We start from the raw sequence: 16,106 nt of genomic DNA, 5'->3' as shown, positions 1-16,106 counted from the left end.
CTACACCTAGAATCCCATGTAGCCAAGGTCGGCCAATTAATGCATTGTAGGGTGATTCTACATCAACTACACAGAATGAGATTTCAGAAGATATTCCCTTCAATGGAATTTGCATAGTAACCTCCCCTTTAGGCTTGTTAGCAGTACCATTAAAACCATATATCTTATATGTTGAAGGTATAAGATCATCATCTCTTCCACCCATGGTTTTATAAGTATGATAAAATAAGATGTTCACAGAGCTTCCAGTATCGACTAGATTCTATTGATTGCCCATGAATCTTCAGCTTCATCATCCTCATCTTCTTTGGTTTTGGATTAATTTCTAATTTTATTACCAATGGATTGTCATGCACCTCTTCTCCTTCGGGAATTTCTTCTGCGGTAAAAGAAATGATCTGCCATTCCTCTAGTCGCGAATTTTCGCAATATTCATAATTCTCTTCCATTATTATCTCTTGCGAACACTCTACTAAAACATTATCATGAAAATCTTCAATTGTCTTATATGAATGTACGATAGAGTGACAGAATAGATTTTTTGCTTTTGCACCAACTTCTATGAAGAATGTTTCTTTCTTTTTCATCGTATTCACTTTGTGATGTTCTGGTGGTGGTGGTAATGGTTGAGATTGCGGATGCCCTACCAGAAAGTCGTTTAGTTTTCCTTGATCTATCATTCTCAAAATAATTCTCTTTACATTTCTGCAATCGTTTGTGGTATGTCCATGAAAATGATGATAAGAACAAAATTCATGACTTCTGGATTTGGGGTGGTTCCGTTCCCATGTTCCATGGTGTTGGTATATTCTCCATCAAATTATAGCTTCCCATATCTTCTCCACACTTGCATTTAGAGGTGGCATCTTGATTTCTTCCCATATTACTTGTGACCTCCTTGTCCTCTATTAAAGTTTGGTCTTTGACCTCCATAAGTTTCTTGCGGTTGATCGAGTCTTTGAATCTTGTTATTTCCTCCACGACTGTAGAAATTTCTTTCTCTTTCATACTCTTCTTGATCTCGGCTCCCCATAGCTACCAATTTCTGCTGATTGTTACTTGTCACCTTTTCTTGTTGTACTTGCGAAGTATTCGCCACTGTTTATTAGCTTGGGTAATAAGCTTGCATTCGCTGTTTGTGAGCTGGTGTTCGCAACTGGATATGATTCCATTTCATTTTGTTTTCCTCTAAAGCAATGTATTCTTCTTGAAGTTCTCGCAATTCAGTCATTGTAATCGTATTCTTGACTCTGAAAATTTGGACATACAACAGGTTTGTTGCAAACATAGCATTGATAAATGATAATATGAGATATCTCTCATCTACACGGCCAGCCATTTCGCTACACATAGTTCTCCATCTTTTAGTCAAGTGTTTCAAACTTTCGCCAATCCTTTGTTTTAATCCAAACACATCTTCTATACCAGGTCGTGAGGAATTATTACTTATATATGCTCCCAAGAATGTGGTCTGCAAATGATTGAAGGAGGTTATTGTATTCTTTGGTAAACCTTCAAACCATTTTAACGCTTCTCCTGTTAAGCTGGATGCGAAATATTTGCACAATACCGCATCATGATTTTCCCATTGTAACATGCACCTCACATAAGCTTTAATGTGTTGAATTGCACAAGTTGTTCCATCGAAAATGCTGGTTAATGCGGGCAAATTGCATTTCGGTGGTATTCCTCCTAATTGTACTTCCCTTGTAAATGGAGTTTTCGCAGCTTCTTCTATTGCTTCATCCAATTGTCTTCTACCTACTTCTCCTCTGTTATTTAGCATTCCTCTCATTTCTTCTAATTCTTTCAAGATTTGTTTATTTACACCTGAATCTTGCCCATTGGTCTCTTTAATTTTGCTCTTCTTCTGCGTTCACGTCTATCTTCTCTTGCGAAATTTTGTATCTCTTCTTCATTATCCTCATCTCGTCTTCTTCTGCGATTCTCTTCCTCATCCCTATCTTGAATTCGCAAATGATGATGTCGTTCATTTTCCCCTCCATAATTTTGTTCATTTCTTATCAATTCAATTCGCTGTCTTTCAGCCATTCTCTTACTCTATCATACTCCTCATTGAGATTATCATTATTCCGGTTTTGTATACGCCTTCTTTCTCGATTGTCATGATTGTTCTGGCGAATTGTCTCCTGAAGCTCTTGTTCTTCCATTTCCGCTCTCAATCTTTCACGTTCGCAGATTAAACGTGCTTGTTCAGCATTATGTCTTTCAATTTCTTCTTCAATTGTCTGTTGATTTCTTTGTTTCTCTCACATGTAAAATTCTTCTTCCTTCCTCTTGATTTCCTTCGCCATCTTGGTTATTTTGTCTCTGATTTTCCCGTTCTCTTGATTTCCTCCAATTTGCCCATCATCAAAAGTTTCATTTTGTGGAATGTAACGATCATCAGTTCTTTCTCTATTTTCGCGATATTCTTCATTAGGATTTGATATTTCTTCTTGAATATTGTTTCCAGCATTGAGTGGGTGAATTTGCCTCATTTCTCTTCTAGTCGATCGGAATATGATTTTGTAATACTTCTCGATCTTCTATTCTGCAATTGATATTCTCCATCCTTAATTCGTGATTTTGCCTTGTTAAATTCGCACGTTCTTCTGCCTCAGCTCTTCTTTCTTCATGTATTCTTCGTCTCAATGTTTCTAACGCTCCAATTTCCTCATTCCATGAATTATTCCTTCATCTGCTTCTTGATTCTCTCTTCCTGTCTATAATTTCTATTTTGTTGCTCTTCTTCTATTTCTTCTGCTGAATTTGATCGCCAAGTGTGTACGCTCACTCTGTCATAATCTGTATTCCTCTCTTGAACTATGTTTGTTGAATTGGCGATTGAATTAGATTTTCTCTATTATTTCTCATTCTAGTAGATTCTCCCATTTCACTTCTTTCTCTTCCAGCAATTCTTTGCTTCTTCTAATAGTAGTCGGTTGTTCGGATGTATTTCTTCTTCTAGCCATTTCTTCAATGCTAACAATATTGCAAAAAATTATGAAAAATTCTTAATCAACCACTTTAAATTTTCACAAATCTCAATATCAATTTTTAGTTTTCTCTAGAATAATCTTCAAATTCCCTGTTTCTAGCGCCATTATGTAGTTGCAGGAAATCCTACACTACACCCCTCATATGATTTCATTGTTGATCAACTCATTTTTAGGTTAACACTCTTAATTTTATTGATTACTTTTTGAATGTTCTTACAAGAAAGATAAAGAAATCAAGAATGAACTCTGCTCTAAACTTTCTATCTCCTATTTACTTGTTTCTTACTTCAAAAAAGATCTCTCTTCACCTTTGCAACTCGAATGACTATTTATAAGGAAATACATAGTGGATGACAACTAATCTGTCCTTTATTTTCGGATATGATTTGGGACATTCTCGCAACCTTACAAATGTTCACTTCGCAAGCTCTCTTATTTTCGCAAGACTATCATACCTTTCTCATGATCCTTTCTGACGTCGTTTCTGAAATTGTTCTGCGACGCTATTGTGCAATACCATTGATAATTTCTCTGAGACATAATTGTTGTGAGATTCTGATCCTACACTGTGTATGAGCGAAGAGCTAACAGAGTACTAGATTTCCCAGTCCTTTTATAACTATCTTTCAGTTTTTGGATCTGCGGAATGTCGCAAGAGTTAGCGAACAGAATAGAAAAATCAATAAAGAAATATAAAATGAGTTAAAGGGGAAAAACATACCTCTTTCTCCTTCTCAAGACAAGAGAAAACCCAAGGTTGATAAGCAGCGAGATTCGCAGGAAGAATATTTGACCCAGCAATGTAGGGTCCTTTTAGCATTAAAGGAAAAACACACCATTTATCATCTTTGGATTAGCGAGGAGTTGTGTTTTTACCAGAATGCCAATCAATATCTTGCATAAGAATTTTGGCTTCATCAATGTTATCTTTCCTTTTTAAGTGAATACCCTAGCGAGTATTCTCTTTCTTCATGGAGATAAGTTCATAGTTCTCAAAGAAATTCGCCATTGTATACTTCTCAGCAACTATCTCTAGATTTGCGAATTTAGGATCCCTAAGTTCTTTGGAATACAGAGATCCTCTACCAGCACCACGATTGGCGAACTCTAGCATCAGACGGATGCAATCCCCACTCAGTTGGAAGATGGCTCGAGAAAATCTTGAATGAGCGAGAATTTCATAAAATAAAGGAAGATCCGGGTTATAAAGAGGAATAGGGAGACCTGCGAGAATTTGACCTAGAGATATTATGATTGATTGATCATCACAATATTGATCAGAGAAAAGCTTGACAGAAAGAATTGATTTGGCATCTCACCAGGAATGGTGGAGAGTGTGAAACCTTTATCAGCAAGATCTTTTTGGACATCTTGTAAATTATTCTCATATCTATGACCACTTGGAGCCATGTTTGAATATAGAGTATGGGAATTATATAAAGTAAAAGGATTGAAGGAAGAAAAAATTACAGCAGCAGAATTTGCAGAAGGATAATAGAGTTGCAGAGACGAGAGAATAAAAATAGAAGAGAAAGTAAAAAGAAAAGTGGAAAAAGGGGGTAAGAAGAGTATATAAAGGAGATTTTTTACTCGAAGAAATAAACACCATTAAGACGAAAAGACGTGAGCGGTTGAAAAGCAGCAGTTACAGAAGACGTGTCAAGAAATAAATGGAAGAGAGAGTACGTGTGATAAATGTAGAATATGAAAAGATGAACAGCTGCGGCATTTCTCACATCATTCTCTACTTTGTAGAGAAGATATGAGAAGAGGCAAGATGTAGGATCAGAATCTCGCACTGACAATGTTTCAGCGAAATTATCAGTGACACAATACAACAGCGTCGCAGAACAATTTCAGAAATGATAAAATAAATGACGTCAGCTAAGATCACGAGAAAGATATGATAATCCTGCGAAAATTAGAGAGTTTGCGAAATTAACATTTGTAAGGTTGCGAGAATGTCGCAAACCATACCCGAAAATAATGGACAGATTAGCTGTCATCCACTATGTATTTCCTTATAAATAGTCGTTCGAATTGTAAAGTGAAGGGAGGTTTTTTTGAGTAAGAATCAAGTAAAGAAGAGAGAGAAAAAGTTTAGGGCAAAGATCATTTTTGAGTTCTTTATCTTTTCTTGTAAGAACATCCAAAGATCAATCAATAAAATTAAGAATATAAACCTAAAATGAGTTGATCAATGATTAAATTACATGAAGAGTGTAGTGTAGGATTTCTTGCAACTACAAGATGGTATAGCAGTAACAGAAAAATCAGGTCCTCTGGATCAGAACCAATGATACCATGAGAAATCTAGAAACTGGTAGTATTATTACATAAAACGTTATCTCATACAGACATAATCATATACCTTAAATAGGTAATGATTAATACAAATACAAGACACACAGGTCTTTCACACACTTACAAAATAATGTCAAGTCAACATTAGTTGACTTGACATACAATATCCAACATTCATAGTTACTTGGGATTGAGGCCTTAGATGAATGAATTAGGTTAAGCTATGAAACTTTTGCAGAGTGAAGTTGGTTTGTGGTTAGTGGCATTGGACTGAGATGGTGAAAGAAGGTTATTTCTTAGTTACAGTTGTGAGGTGTTAGAGATGCAAATGAATTGAGTGTGGTCTCAACTGAACTGTTGCAGGTGGAGGTGGGTTGTGAATAACAAGGCTTTAGAAATAAAACTGTCAGTGTTAGTGCTCATTGGTGAAGGGCTAGATGGAGTTACAATTGTCGATTTGACATAGATAATGTTGTTGTTTAGAGAAGGAGATGACATAAATTCTGTAATAGGGTTAGAATTAGTGTGAGTTCAGTTAAGAAGATGTTTTCTACTAGAGTTACATTATTAGATTTGTATTATATATGATTGTTTGAATTTATGTTTCTTGAGACTTAGACCTATTAGTCATCCTAGTCAGATTGTCTGACTGATTTGTTGTTGCTTGACTCAGTTGAACCGTATTGACCCACCGACTTTCCTGTCTCGACCTGAGTTGACTCAGTTGACCGATTTGGTCTTGACCATGTGACTCTGACCATTTGACCTGGACTGGACGTGGACTGTTAGTTGACCCTTTGACTGTTTTGACCGTTAGTCGACTTAGATGGATTGGGCCCTAAGTTAATGGGCTTGTGTAGTGGACTTGGGCTTAGGACTAGTGTTCTTACTGTGATGTTTTGGCCCCTTTATGGTCCGAACTAGCCTTTGGCTCCTTCTACAAAGTTGAAGACATACTTAAGACATATCTAATAGACTATGGAACCAAGCTAATTGATTTAGTAAACCTTAGATGTGCTAAAGTTAGATAATTAAAAGGTGTAGAACCATAAATGGGCTTAGAACCATTAGATAGTTCACTTAGCCTATAACTAGAGAATCGTATGAGATTGTGTTATGAGCCTTGTATGAGCCTTTGGCTAATTCTTAGAGTTTTTGTGTGATTAACAATTGATCTTTATTAACAACGATCGATTCAAAGTATGAACCATTGGATTGAAGATCTCGAGGTAGGCGAGGCTTGTCATCAAAAGAGGTGGGAATCGATAACGAACTCTCTTGTATTCATTATTGTTTTACAAATCTATATCTTATGAAATGCATGCATATCTTTTTTAGTATATGATAGTGTATGCATGTATATATGTGGGTAATGCAAACTAGTTTTCTTTTACATTTTGGGATGGGATTGGATCTTAAGAAACAACTAATATCTGTGTTTTGGGAGTACTTATTTATTTTCAAAAAGTGATTCTTTCCATTGACTGGAAAGTGGTTACAATCTTTACTTATTGTTAGCATGAAAGGGAGAAGGTTTCCTTTTGATTGGTGTGTGATGTGGCTTCCCAAAAGTTATATCTATATTTATGCTTATAGGAGTGAAAAGTGATGCCGCTAATAAACTAGTCTAGGTGTGTACTCGTGTCACCGAATATTATTTTCCCTATTTATGTATGGGAAACGCATGTCTCATACATGGATCTTTACTGTTCTTTTAAATTACTTTCAAAAGCTATTATATTATGTTTTGGTGTTTAGAGAGAATGATATTGAGAATATTATATATGATTGTTGGATTTACGCGTGGGAGGATTGTGGGCTCTCCACTGTGTAAGCACTTCGATCGGATATAATGTTGTTACCATTAGATCTCTTTAGATACTTGATATGTAGAGTGCGCGTAGAATAAGGTACTGGTAAGGTACTTATCATTTATGACTTGAGGACGGAAACCTCACGGGTGCTTTAATGATCATTGAAGAATCCGCAACAGTCATGCCTTGCTACTCCTAAGGAAGACGTCGCTCAACTATTATTTATGTTGTGAATGTGTTCTGGTTTAATGGTTGGTAGAACTTTATATTTTCAGTACAACTTATTATTTTAATATGCTTTATCTGTTTTTCCGTGTTTTATCGGTTTAGCAAAACCTGCATTGTTTCCAAATCATTTTAGTGATTACTTGAAAGTTAGTTGTTATTTCTGTTGGGCACCCCTTTTAGGGATGATGTGCTCACCCATTCCCACTTTCAGTTTCAGAAACAGATAAAGATGTGCGCATGGCGTTGAAAGCTTCGAGGAGTTGGTTTCGTTAGTTGGTTAGCTTCCGCTATGTTATTTTGTATTTATATTATATTTTTAAATCAACTCACTATTAAATATGTATCACTTGAGAGGAGTTCTTATATTTATTTCAGAGAGGGTTTAGATTCGGGTTAATCTTTGCTTAGAGCTTCTTTCTTAATGTTTAAGTAGATGTTTTAGATCGTTAGTGCCTCATTTTATAGTTAATCTCTTGGATTAGTCAGCTGCTAGCTTAGGGGGCGCTACATAATCCAACGTTAACAGACTCCGTTCTGTGTGTGATTTATCACAAGAGATTCAAGTTGATTGTGTGCAGGTGCTGATTGAAGATTAAAGAATCTTTGAAGACAAGAAGACTTTTTGGGTTCATAATCTTTGGTGTACACAATACTTGTTTCGGCTGGAAAGGGATCCAACTATAATCCGTTTATCTTTGTGATAGATTGGATTGATTAGTTGAGTAGATCGGCATCAATACACTTCTTTGTGATTAATAGTATTGATTGCATAGTCTAGCAATTACTTCGGTGGTTGTTGAGAGATTGATTTAAGGACCCGACAAAGGAGTTTATTGGTTAAACGGAAGAGCCTTTGTCAGACTCATATCACTTTGTTTGAAAAAGAGTTGTTACCGAACATATTTGTTGTTCCTTTACTGTTTAGAATACGAACCAAAGGAATTGTTCCAAGTGTGTGACTTATTAACAAGTTGGAGGCGCAGGGATACTGAGGAAACTAGGTGAACTATAGGTTTAGTTGCTTGGTCTCAACTATACGAAGTTGGTTTAATTTTGTATAGCGGCTTAATTCTGAGAGTATTCAATTCTGGACTAGGTCCCAGGGTTTTTATGCATTTGCGGTTTCCTCGTTAACAAAATCTTGCAGTGCCATTTACTTTTATTTTCCGTAATTATAATTGTGTTTATTATAATTTAAAGTAAATCACACAAACGTTAATTCCTATTTTACTTGATATACAATCCCTAGAGTTTGGTTAAGTACGAACCTATTATCAAGTAAACATACATCGTTGTTGTATTGTCTCGATCTTGTATCCATAGACGATCACACAAAGTGTGAACCGATTAGTTGTATTGTCTCGACTCAGTCCATAGACAATCACTTTCGGAAAAGGACTTATAGGGGGAAATTTTTTAGATTGAGGTATATTTGGGTACCCTCGTCTTTTCATTTTTGGCTTGTTAATGCTATTGCCTCCCTATATGATGATTCAAAAAGTTTGCTTGCTGTTGTAATGTAATCCATCAGGAATAGTAGAAAAAAACCTAATTTTCAGTAATAAAAGGGAAAATCCCACATATGTTATTGGTAGGGCCAAATTTATGATTGTTTTTAGGAACCCTACTACATCACGTTCCCTTTTCATTAATGTTATTGTGCTGCTACATGGATGTCCCCTCCACCTGGTTGGATCAATGCAATATCGGTGGTGTTTTCAATTAAGTCTCTTTGGCTAATGGTACAAGCTATATTATGAGAGATTTTGCTGGCAAGCCATCTTTTTGTGATGCTATCTCTTTTGAAATCTATTTTGCAGAAGAAGCATAAATCAAGGTCATTTTAAAGAAATCTATGGAGCTTCAACTCACTCGTATTATTGTTGAAAGTGACGCGAATGCTCTGATTGCCCAGTTCTCCATGGGAAATTTTGAAGACAATCAACGAACGAGTGCAATCTTTAAAGACATTTCCCTTTTCAGTTCTAGTTAAGTTGCTAGTTTTTCTCTTTTCCACCAAAAAATTATAATAATGTGGCTTACTCTTTGGTTGCTTGGAATAAAGATAACTCGGATTCTTGTTATTGGTCTAGAACTCCAATTTGGCTTATGCCAACTGTTGAGATAGACCTCTACCATGTTTTCGACCGGTGCTTATTCATTTTTCGGTATACACCCCTTATCTCATGTTTTGGATCGAATTAATATATTGACACAAATAGTTCATGGGCGAAAATTGAGTTATTTAGGTCATGGAGGATTGACAGGTCGAACTGCTGGTTTTGGGATACGAAATATCCATCCTAGTCACTATGGATTTTATTTTATTTTTGGTTTTTGCTAGGGTTGAGTTTAGGTGTGAGCAACAGATAGGTGGATGCGGATTTTGTATCACCGGCGTCCAATCCGTCTAAATGGCGGATTTGAAAAAATTACACCCACGTCCAAACTATTACCCGTCGGATTTGATACTCGCGGATGAATGGATGAGTGAATTGGATGCAGATGAATTTGCGGATTCAAAAAAGATATAAACGAAAACAAGTAAATGTTGAAGATGAGGAATATAACTTAGGTTACTGAAATATTAGTAATTAATATAACAAGAGTAACATAATGTCTTTCCAACAACCAAAATTATAATTTTTATTGACATGAGGGCCCCGATCAATTCAAAATTGATACTTTTTGAATATCTTTGAGGAACTTCAATGCATCTCAATAGTAAACTATATATGTTATCTACCAATTTTGTATAATAACCTCTATATACATGAAATACTAATATAATATTATCCTTAGGATCGGGTGTCTAATAGATGGGTGATGTTCCACCCGCGTCCAATCCGTGAAAATGATCGGTTTCAAAAATTCACCGGCGTCCAATCCACCAAGAAACAGAACAGGTGTCCACCCGCCAAAATGAGGCTTGGATTGGATAGAATCAACCGGTTTGGATGTTTTTGTTCACCCCTAGTTGAGTTGGGAAACAAAGGTCGTTGGGCTCATATTGGGGTGGGTTTTTCCCGCATGGTAAGGGTTTTGGGTGGGCTCGCCTTTAGAAATTGCTAGATTTATGCGTATCAGTCGGGCTTCAGTCAGCGTATGCGATTGGCCGAACATCGCAGTACACCATTTCGGTGAGAAGATAACGCCATGTCGCCATGCAATATTATCTCTGTGTGCTTTGTTACGGCATGCAAGATGAGACAAACTCTAACCGCTAATATCAGCAACACTAAATATAGTACAAGTTTATCTGCAATGACTAACGAGTGACGAGGAGGAGATGATGAAGCTATTACCAACACGTGTTAGTCGAAACTTCCAATGACATCAGATCAGATAACCCTATCTATTTTCCATCTCATTTCATCACTAATAATTATCATTACACTACAATTTTCTTTGAAATAAATAAATAATTAATTTCATTTTCCATTTATTTTTATTATATAATAGTCTCTATCCGAATCAGTTCTGATTCTTATTCTGTTACTTCCTCGAAAAGAGGAAACCTCTGACTTCGTAAAGTAACCAAAATATAAAATCTCACAGAAAACGTACAATTCTTACAGAGAAATTATAGAAATAGTTTATTGGAAAGAGAAGAAGAAGAAAAAATGGATCATGCTGCTGAGGCTCATATGACTGATTTGATGACCATTACTCGGTTTGTTCTTAATGAACAATCGAAGCATCCTGAATCACGTGGAGATTTTTCTATCTTGCTTAGTCATATTGTTCTGGGTTGCAAATTCGTTTGTGCTGCTGTTAACAAAGTAAATTTTCTATTCATTATTTCAAGTCTTTGAATTTTTAAATTCTAGTTATGACTTTCTATTTTTTATTTATAGTTTTGTCAGCAGAATTAACTGGTTGAAAGTCTGGGTTTTTTCATTTGATTGGTGTTAGTGAAGAATTTGATTGAAAATTAGTCAATTAGAAAGAAAGAAAAGTGTCATTGTTTTGAACTGGACAGTTATTTGAAGCAGAGAAATCTATGGTCATTTGATTACTGAATTTAATGTGGAATTAACAAAATTAAGATTTTAACAGAGATAATAGGTGAAAAAGTTATCATGTTCATTGACTGGCTGTTTTGGGCAATGAAAGAAACTTGTTTTCCCTTTGGTTTTGTTTCAAGAATTAGAAACCAGTAGAGTTAGATAAAATCTTATTAGGCTTATTGTTAGTCTGGTTAGTGTTCAAGTTCGAGAATCAGAGAGTTTTAATTTTATTGATGAGGTATTAAGCTTATCTGATGTTTGCTTGAGTAGGCTGGGCTTGCAAAACTCATCGGACTTGCTGGGGAGACCAATGTTCAGGTAACAAAGATTTTAGTCTGTTATTAATTCTTAAATTTTCTTTGCAGCAAATTCAGTTCTAACTCACTTTTTGTTCGTCTTTGTTCGCAGGGCGAAGAGCAAAAGAAACTGGATGTTCTTTCAAATGATGTGTTTGTTAAGGCTCTCGTAAGCAGTGGAAGAACGGTAAGTCTTGGGGAACTATTGAGTTAGGTTTGACTATGGTGTTCGATGGATTTGCAATTGATTAAGAAATGTATTTCATCCTTATCCACAGTCTATTTTAGTATCGGAAGAGGACGAAGAAGCAACTTTTGTGGATCCAGCGTTGCGTGGAAGGTGACTGCTGATCCTCTCTCTTTTGTACATGATATGTTAATTGCTGTGTGCTAGACATTTACTAACTACACGTGTCTTTGCAATAGCGCAGATACTGTGTGGTTTTTGATCCTTTGGATGGTTCTTCTAACATTGACTGTGGTGTTTCCATTGGAACTGTGAGACCCTTCTTCTCAAGCATGTTTTTCCTTCAGTATTTTTCCCTCAAATATCGTTTTAATCGAAATTCGGCATTTCCCTTTTCTGCCTTAAAATTAGGTTTTTCCTATACATTTCAGATATTTGGTATTTATATGATGAAAGCAAATGAGGAACCACATCTAGAAGATGTCTTGCAACCAGGGAAAAATATGTTAGCAGCTGGGTATTGCATGTACGGGAGTTCCTGCACGGTATAATTGCTCATCTCCTGTGTTTGTAGCATTGGATTTTGTAGTCAAGCTATGAATTTTCTGTTTCATTGTTTATCCCTTCAAGTGATAGCGCTTTAGGGATTCAAAACTTCTTAAAGTATTTTTTTAGCTTTATATTCTTTATTGTCTTGCATTTTTTTCTTAATGTTGCTGTACGTTTCAATATGTTTCTCTTGAGAGTAACTTCAACATGCTTAATTGAGATTACTAGAATGATTTTGTTGAGTCTGAACTGTTGAAGCAATGATCTTGCAGTTTGTGTTGAGCACTGGAAGTGGTGTCAACGGTTTCACTCTTGATCCATCCCTTGGGGAGTTCATTATGACTCATCCAGACATTAAGGTCTGTATGCAGTTGCATTACTTATTTGTTATTTCTTACGTTGAAAGATTTATGCTTGCCACACATTTGTTGTGAATTTACATATTTATCTCATCCGTACTTGCGTACAGATTCCAAAGAAGGGAAAAATCTACTCGGTAAACGAAGGAAATGCGAAAAACTGGGATACACCAACAGCGAAGTATATGCATCTCCAATTTGCAATTCCTGACTGGTCAGTATTTTGATTGGCAATTGGTATCTGATATTGTATCCAATTTACAGGTACGTTGAGAGATGCAAATACCCTCAGGATGGTTCATCTCCAAAGTCTCTCAGATACATTGGAAGGTATTGGTCTCTCAACCTTTACCCTTTTCCTCTTCAGTTCACTTAATAAATTCGGATATAAATGACATAGCCTTCTTACTTCTCTACATGCTGGCACAAAAAAAAGCCTTAAATCTCAGTTTATTTAAATATGCACAGCTGGTTATCGACGCTAACTCACTTCTAGTAGAACTCTAGACTCGAATTTGCAAATTGATTACCATAACCTATTTTACCTCTTTGTGTCCACATAACATTTAAGTTCACATTTGTTAGCAGTAGTAACGAGTTCGTTATGTTTGTTATCATGAGAAGCAGTCAAAATATTTTGTATCAGAATATAGCATCATTGAATTTAATGTTACTTTCCCATAACGAACTAGTTCATCATAAAAAATAAATCCGTGTCTACAGTATGGTTGCTGACGTGCACCGCACATTACTTTATGGAGGCATATTTATGTATCCTGCAGATAAGAAGAGCCCAAGCGGAAAACTACGGTATGTTATTCTGATGGATGATTTCTCTCTTTTCTTTTTCTTACCTTTTCTTCTTATTATGTAAAAGCAAATTGCTGTTAAACATGTAGTGTGGTAAATAATAATGGCTATTTATTGTGTATGAAACAGTGTTCTCTATGAAGTTTTCCCAATGTCCTTTTTGATGGAACAAGCAGGAGGTCAAGCTTTTACCGGAAAAGAAAGGGTAACTACCACTAGCTCTTCATATATTTTATGGTCCGAGTTGCACTAGTTTCTTGATTACAGTACTCTATATCTATATGAAAATTGGGGGGAAATATCTGTTTTCGGTGTTAATAAGATCATCCATAGTAGTCAGGTTATATATAACTAAAAATTTGGATTACTATTCCGAATTCTGGTAATGGAAATTCATTTGAAATTGAAAAGTAGGTTTTGAATTACATCCTAGTTTTGAAAATTATTTGCGAATTTAGCACATCATATCAACACTCCTAATTTTCAGACCTCTACAGAGTCTATGGTTTAGCTTCAATATGTGCCAAGTAACTTGGTCGAATAGACATACATACTGTACTCAAAGTTATAGAAGTCCAGAATATTGGCAAAGATGACGACCAAATGGGAGCATTGATTTTAGGCTCAAGCTAAAGGTGCTAATTGCTAAGTACTTGTACCAGGAAGATGCACTCTTGTTTTTTCATAGACAGTAGATTTGTCACATTTACATGTGGTGGGGTTTCATAATGTGGTACTGTGGTAGGAAATTAGGAATATTAGGTTTAAGGGACTAATCTGGGACTACTTTTTTGTTTATATGTTTGTTTGGCTGTTTGTCTTATAGCTTGTTTGGCAAAATGATCCTTTGGACCCTGAATTGCGTACTACTAAGGTTTAAATTTCAAATATACCATCTTAACCTTATAGGTTCGTCGGAAAAACAATCTTAGTTTATGGGTTCGGCTGATGGTGAAAATGTTCTGTCATATTTGATCTTAACACTGTTGTATCTGGCTGGAGTGATAAATAACCGTCAATTAATCATTTAACTGGTTACTGTGGCAGGCACTCGACTTGGTTCCAAAGAAAATACATGAACGATCACCTATATTTCTTGGAAGTTATGATGATGTTGAAGAAATAAAAGTGCTTTATGCCGCTGAAGAAAAGAAGGCGTAAATGTGCCGGTCACTTCTAAAGACCTCAAAAACTCCTCATGTTTCTTCTGCCGGTAGCTGAGCCAGTTTATTCATCTATTCTTAAAATGAAACTTCTCGTAAGCTTTCTGTGCAATCACAAAATACATTTCATTAATGAGAGATGATGGTTTAGTTTTTAACTATACTGATCTCCTGTTGCCAATTCGTTTAACGATTTTATTCTCATGATTAGTATGTAGAACGGAACCATGGAGATATGGGTGTATAGGTGCTTCCAACTGTCCTTAGCTCCATTTAGAGAACACAACATAGACCTGGGGATAAAATTTGAAGGCTGTTTTGAGGCATACAAGATTATTACCCTAACCAATGTAGGTTGATAAGAGGTGTACCAAGGCTAGCTAAGTAACTTAGATTTTTTCTGAAGCATGCTAAATTACTTGGATAACCTTAATTGGTTTACTTATTTATTTTTTAAGATTAAATTATTTTCCATTCCGCTTCTCTTCTCCGACCATATTTAAGTTCAGATGTCATATTTTCTGTTCGAGTCATCTGAACCTAGGAACGACAATTAAAGAGGTGGAGTTCGGCTGACACGTTATTATTCGAGTCATCTGAACCTAGGAACGATAATTAAAGAGGTGGAGTTCGGCTGATAAGTTATTAGCCGAACCTATGATTAGGTTTTATAAAAAAAAAAATTCTAGAAAAAATTAAGAGACTTAAAAAAAAAAAGTCAATTTTTTTTTTATTTTCTAAGGTTCGGGGTTTGATTAAAAAATTAAAATAAAATAAAAATAAAATAAAATATAAACATAAGGATATTTTTGTCATAATTAAAAGATGATGGTTAAGGGGTTGTTGGTTTTACATCCAAGTACCTCTATTTTGTCTTATTATTGAGTATGCCTCAATACAGCCTTCCAAAATTTGCGTAGATCTATTCACAGAATGGGATTCCACAGCTCTCATGGTTGTGTTTATTGTTGGGCTATCAATACCCGATTATTGATGGCCAACAATAGCCAGCAAGGAACGCATGAAAGCTGACTAATCGTCTTTTGAGGTCATGCATTAGCTATACGGCTGTAATCCCTAAATCGTGTGAGATATGTAGCCAAGATTACAGTTTTTAAATGAGATTCCTGATATACAAAATTGAACCCATTTTTCAAAATTTCTTATAAAAAACGAAATAAAACATTTCCAAATAAAAGCAAATTGTACTATACCATGATCTAAGTTGAAGCCTTACATATGCTTAGGTAACAACTTATAAGAGCATCTTCATGCTGATAGTCAAGGAAAAAATATGGAGGACGATCCACTCACACTTTTATTCTCACACTATTTCGTACTTTCGACGCCTTTTATCTTTCTATAAAACCTAAATAGTAACGGA

At 35.6% G+C, this 16,106-nt stretch overlaps 1 protein-coding gene across 1 annotated transcript; it reads left to right on the top strand.

The window, feature by feature from the left end:
• Positions 1–10,806: 10,806 nt before the first annotated feature.
• Positions 10,807–14,889, top strand: LOC113335444 (fructose-1,6-bisphosphatase, cytosolic). Its single transcript, XM_026581489.1, has 12 exons — positions 10,807–11,130; positions 11,629–11,676; positions 11,767–11,841; positions 11,933–11,994; positions 12,086–12,152; positions 12,273–12,386; positions 12,663–12,749; positions 12,860–12,930; positions 13,014–13,079; positions 13,473–13,559; positions 13,689–13,764; positions 14,607–14,889. Exons 1-12 carry the CDS (start codon positions 10,972–10,974, stop codon positions 14,718–14,720), a joined length of 1,026 nt encoding a protein of 341 aa, XP_026437274.1. The 5' UTR covers positions 10,807–10,971; the 3' UTR covers positions 14,721–14,889.
• The last annotated feature ends 1,217 nt before the right edge of the window (positions 14,890–16,106 follow it).

This window comes from Papaver somniferum, unplaced genomic scaffold (genome assembly GCF_003573695.1).
Source record: "Papaver somniferum cultivar HN1 unplaced genomic scaffold, ASM357369v1 unplaced-scaffold_148, whole genome shotgun sequence".
NCBI classification, from domain to species: domain Eukaryota; kingdom Viridiplantae; phylum Streptophyta; class Magnoliopsida; order Ranunculales; family Papaveraceae; genus Papaver; species Papaver somniferum.
The sequence above is the reverse complement of the archived record's forward strand: the minus strand, read 5'-3'. Positions and strand labels throughout refer to the sequence as shown.

What these genes read in the sequence shown, in the direction of transcription:
- LOC113335444 (XM_026581489.1), top strand. Translation starts at nt 10,972, where the DNA reads ATGGATCATGCTGCTGAGGCTCATATGACTGATTTGATGACCATTACT. An exon ending in CTGGGGAGACCAATGTTCAG is followed by an intron (nt 11,677 to 11,766) that starts GTAACAAAGATT and finishes CTTTGTTCGCAG; the next exon opens with GGCGAAGAGCAAAAGAAACT. An exon ending in AGCCCAAGCGGAAAACTACG is followed by an intron (nt 13,560 to 13,688) that starts GTATGTTATTCT and finishes TGTATGAAACAG; the next exon opens with TGTTCTCTATGAAGTTTTCC.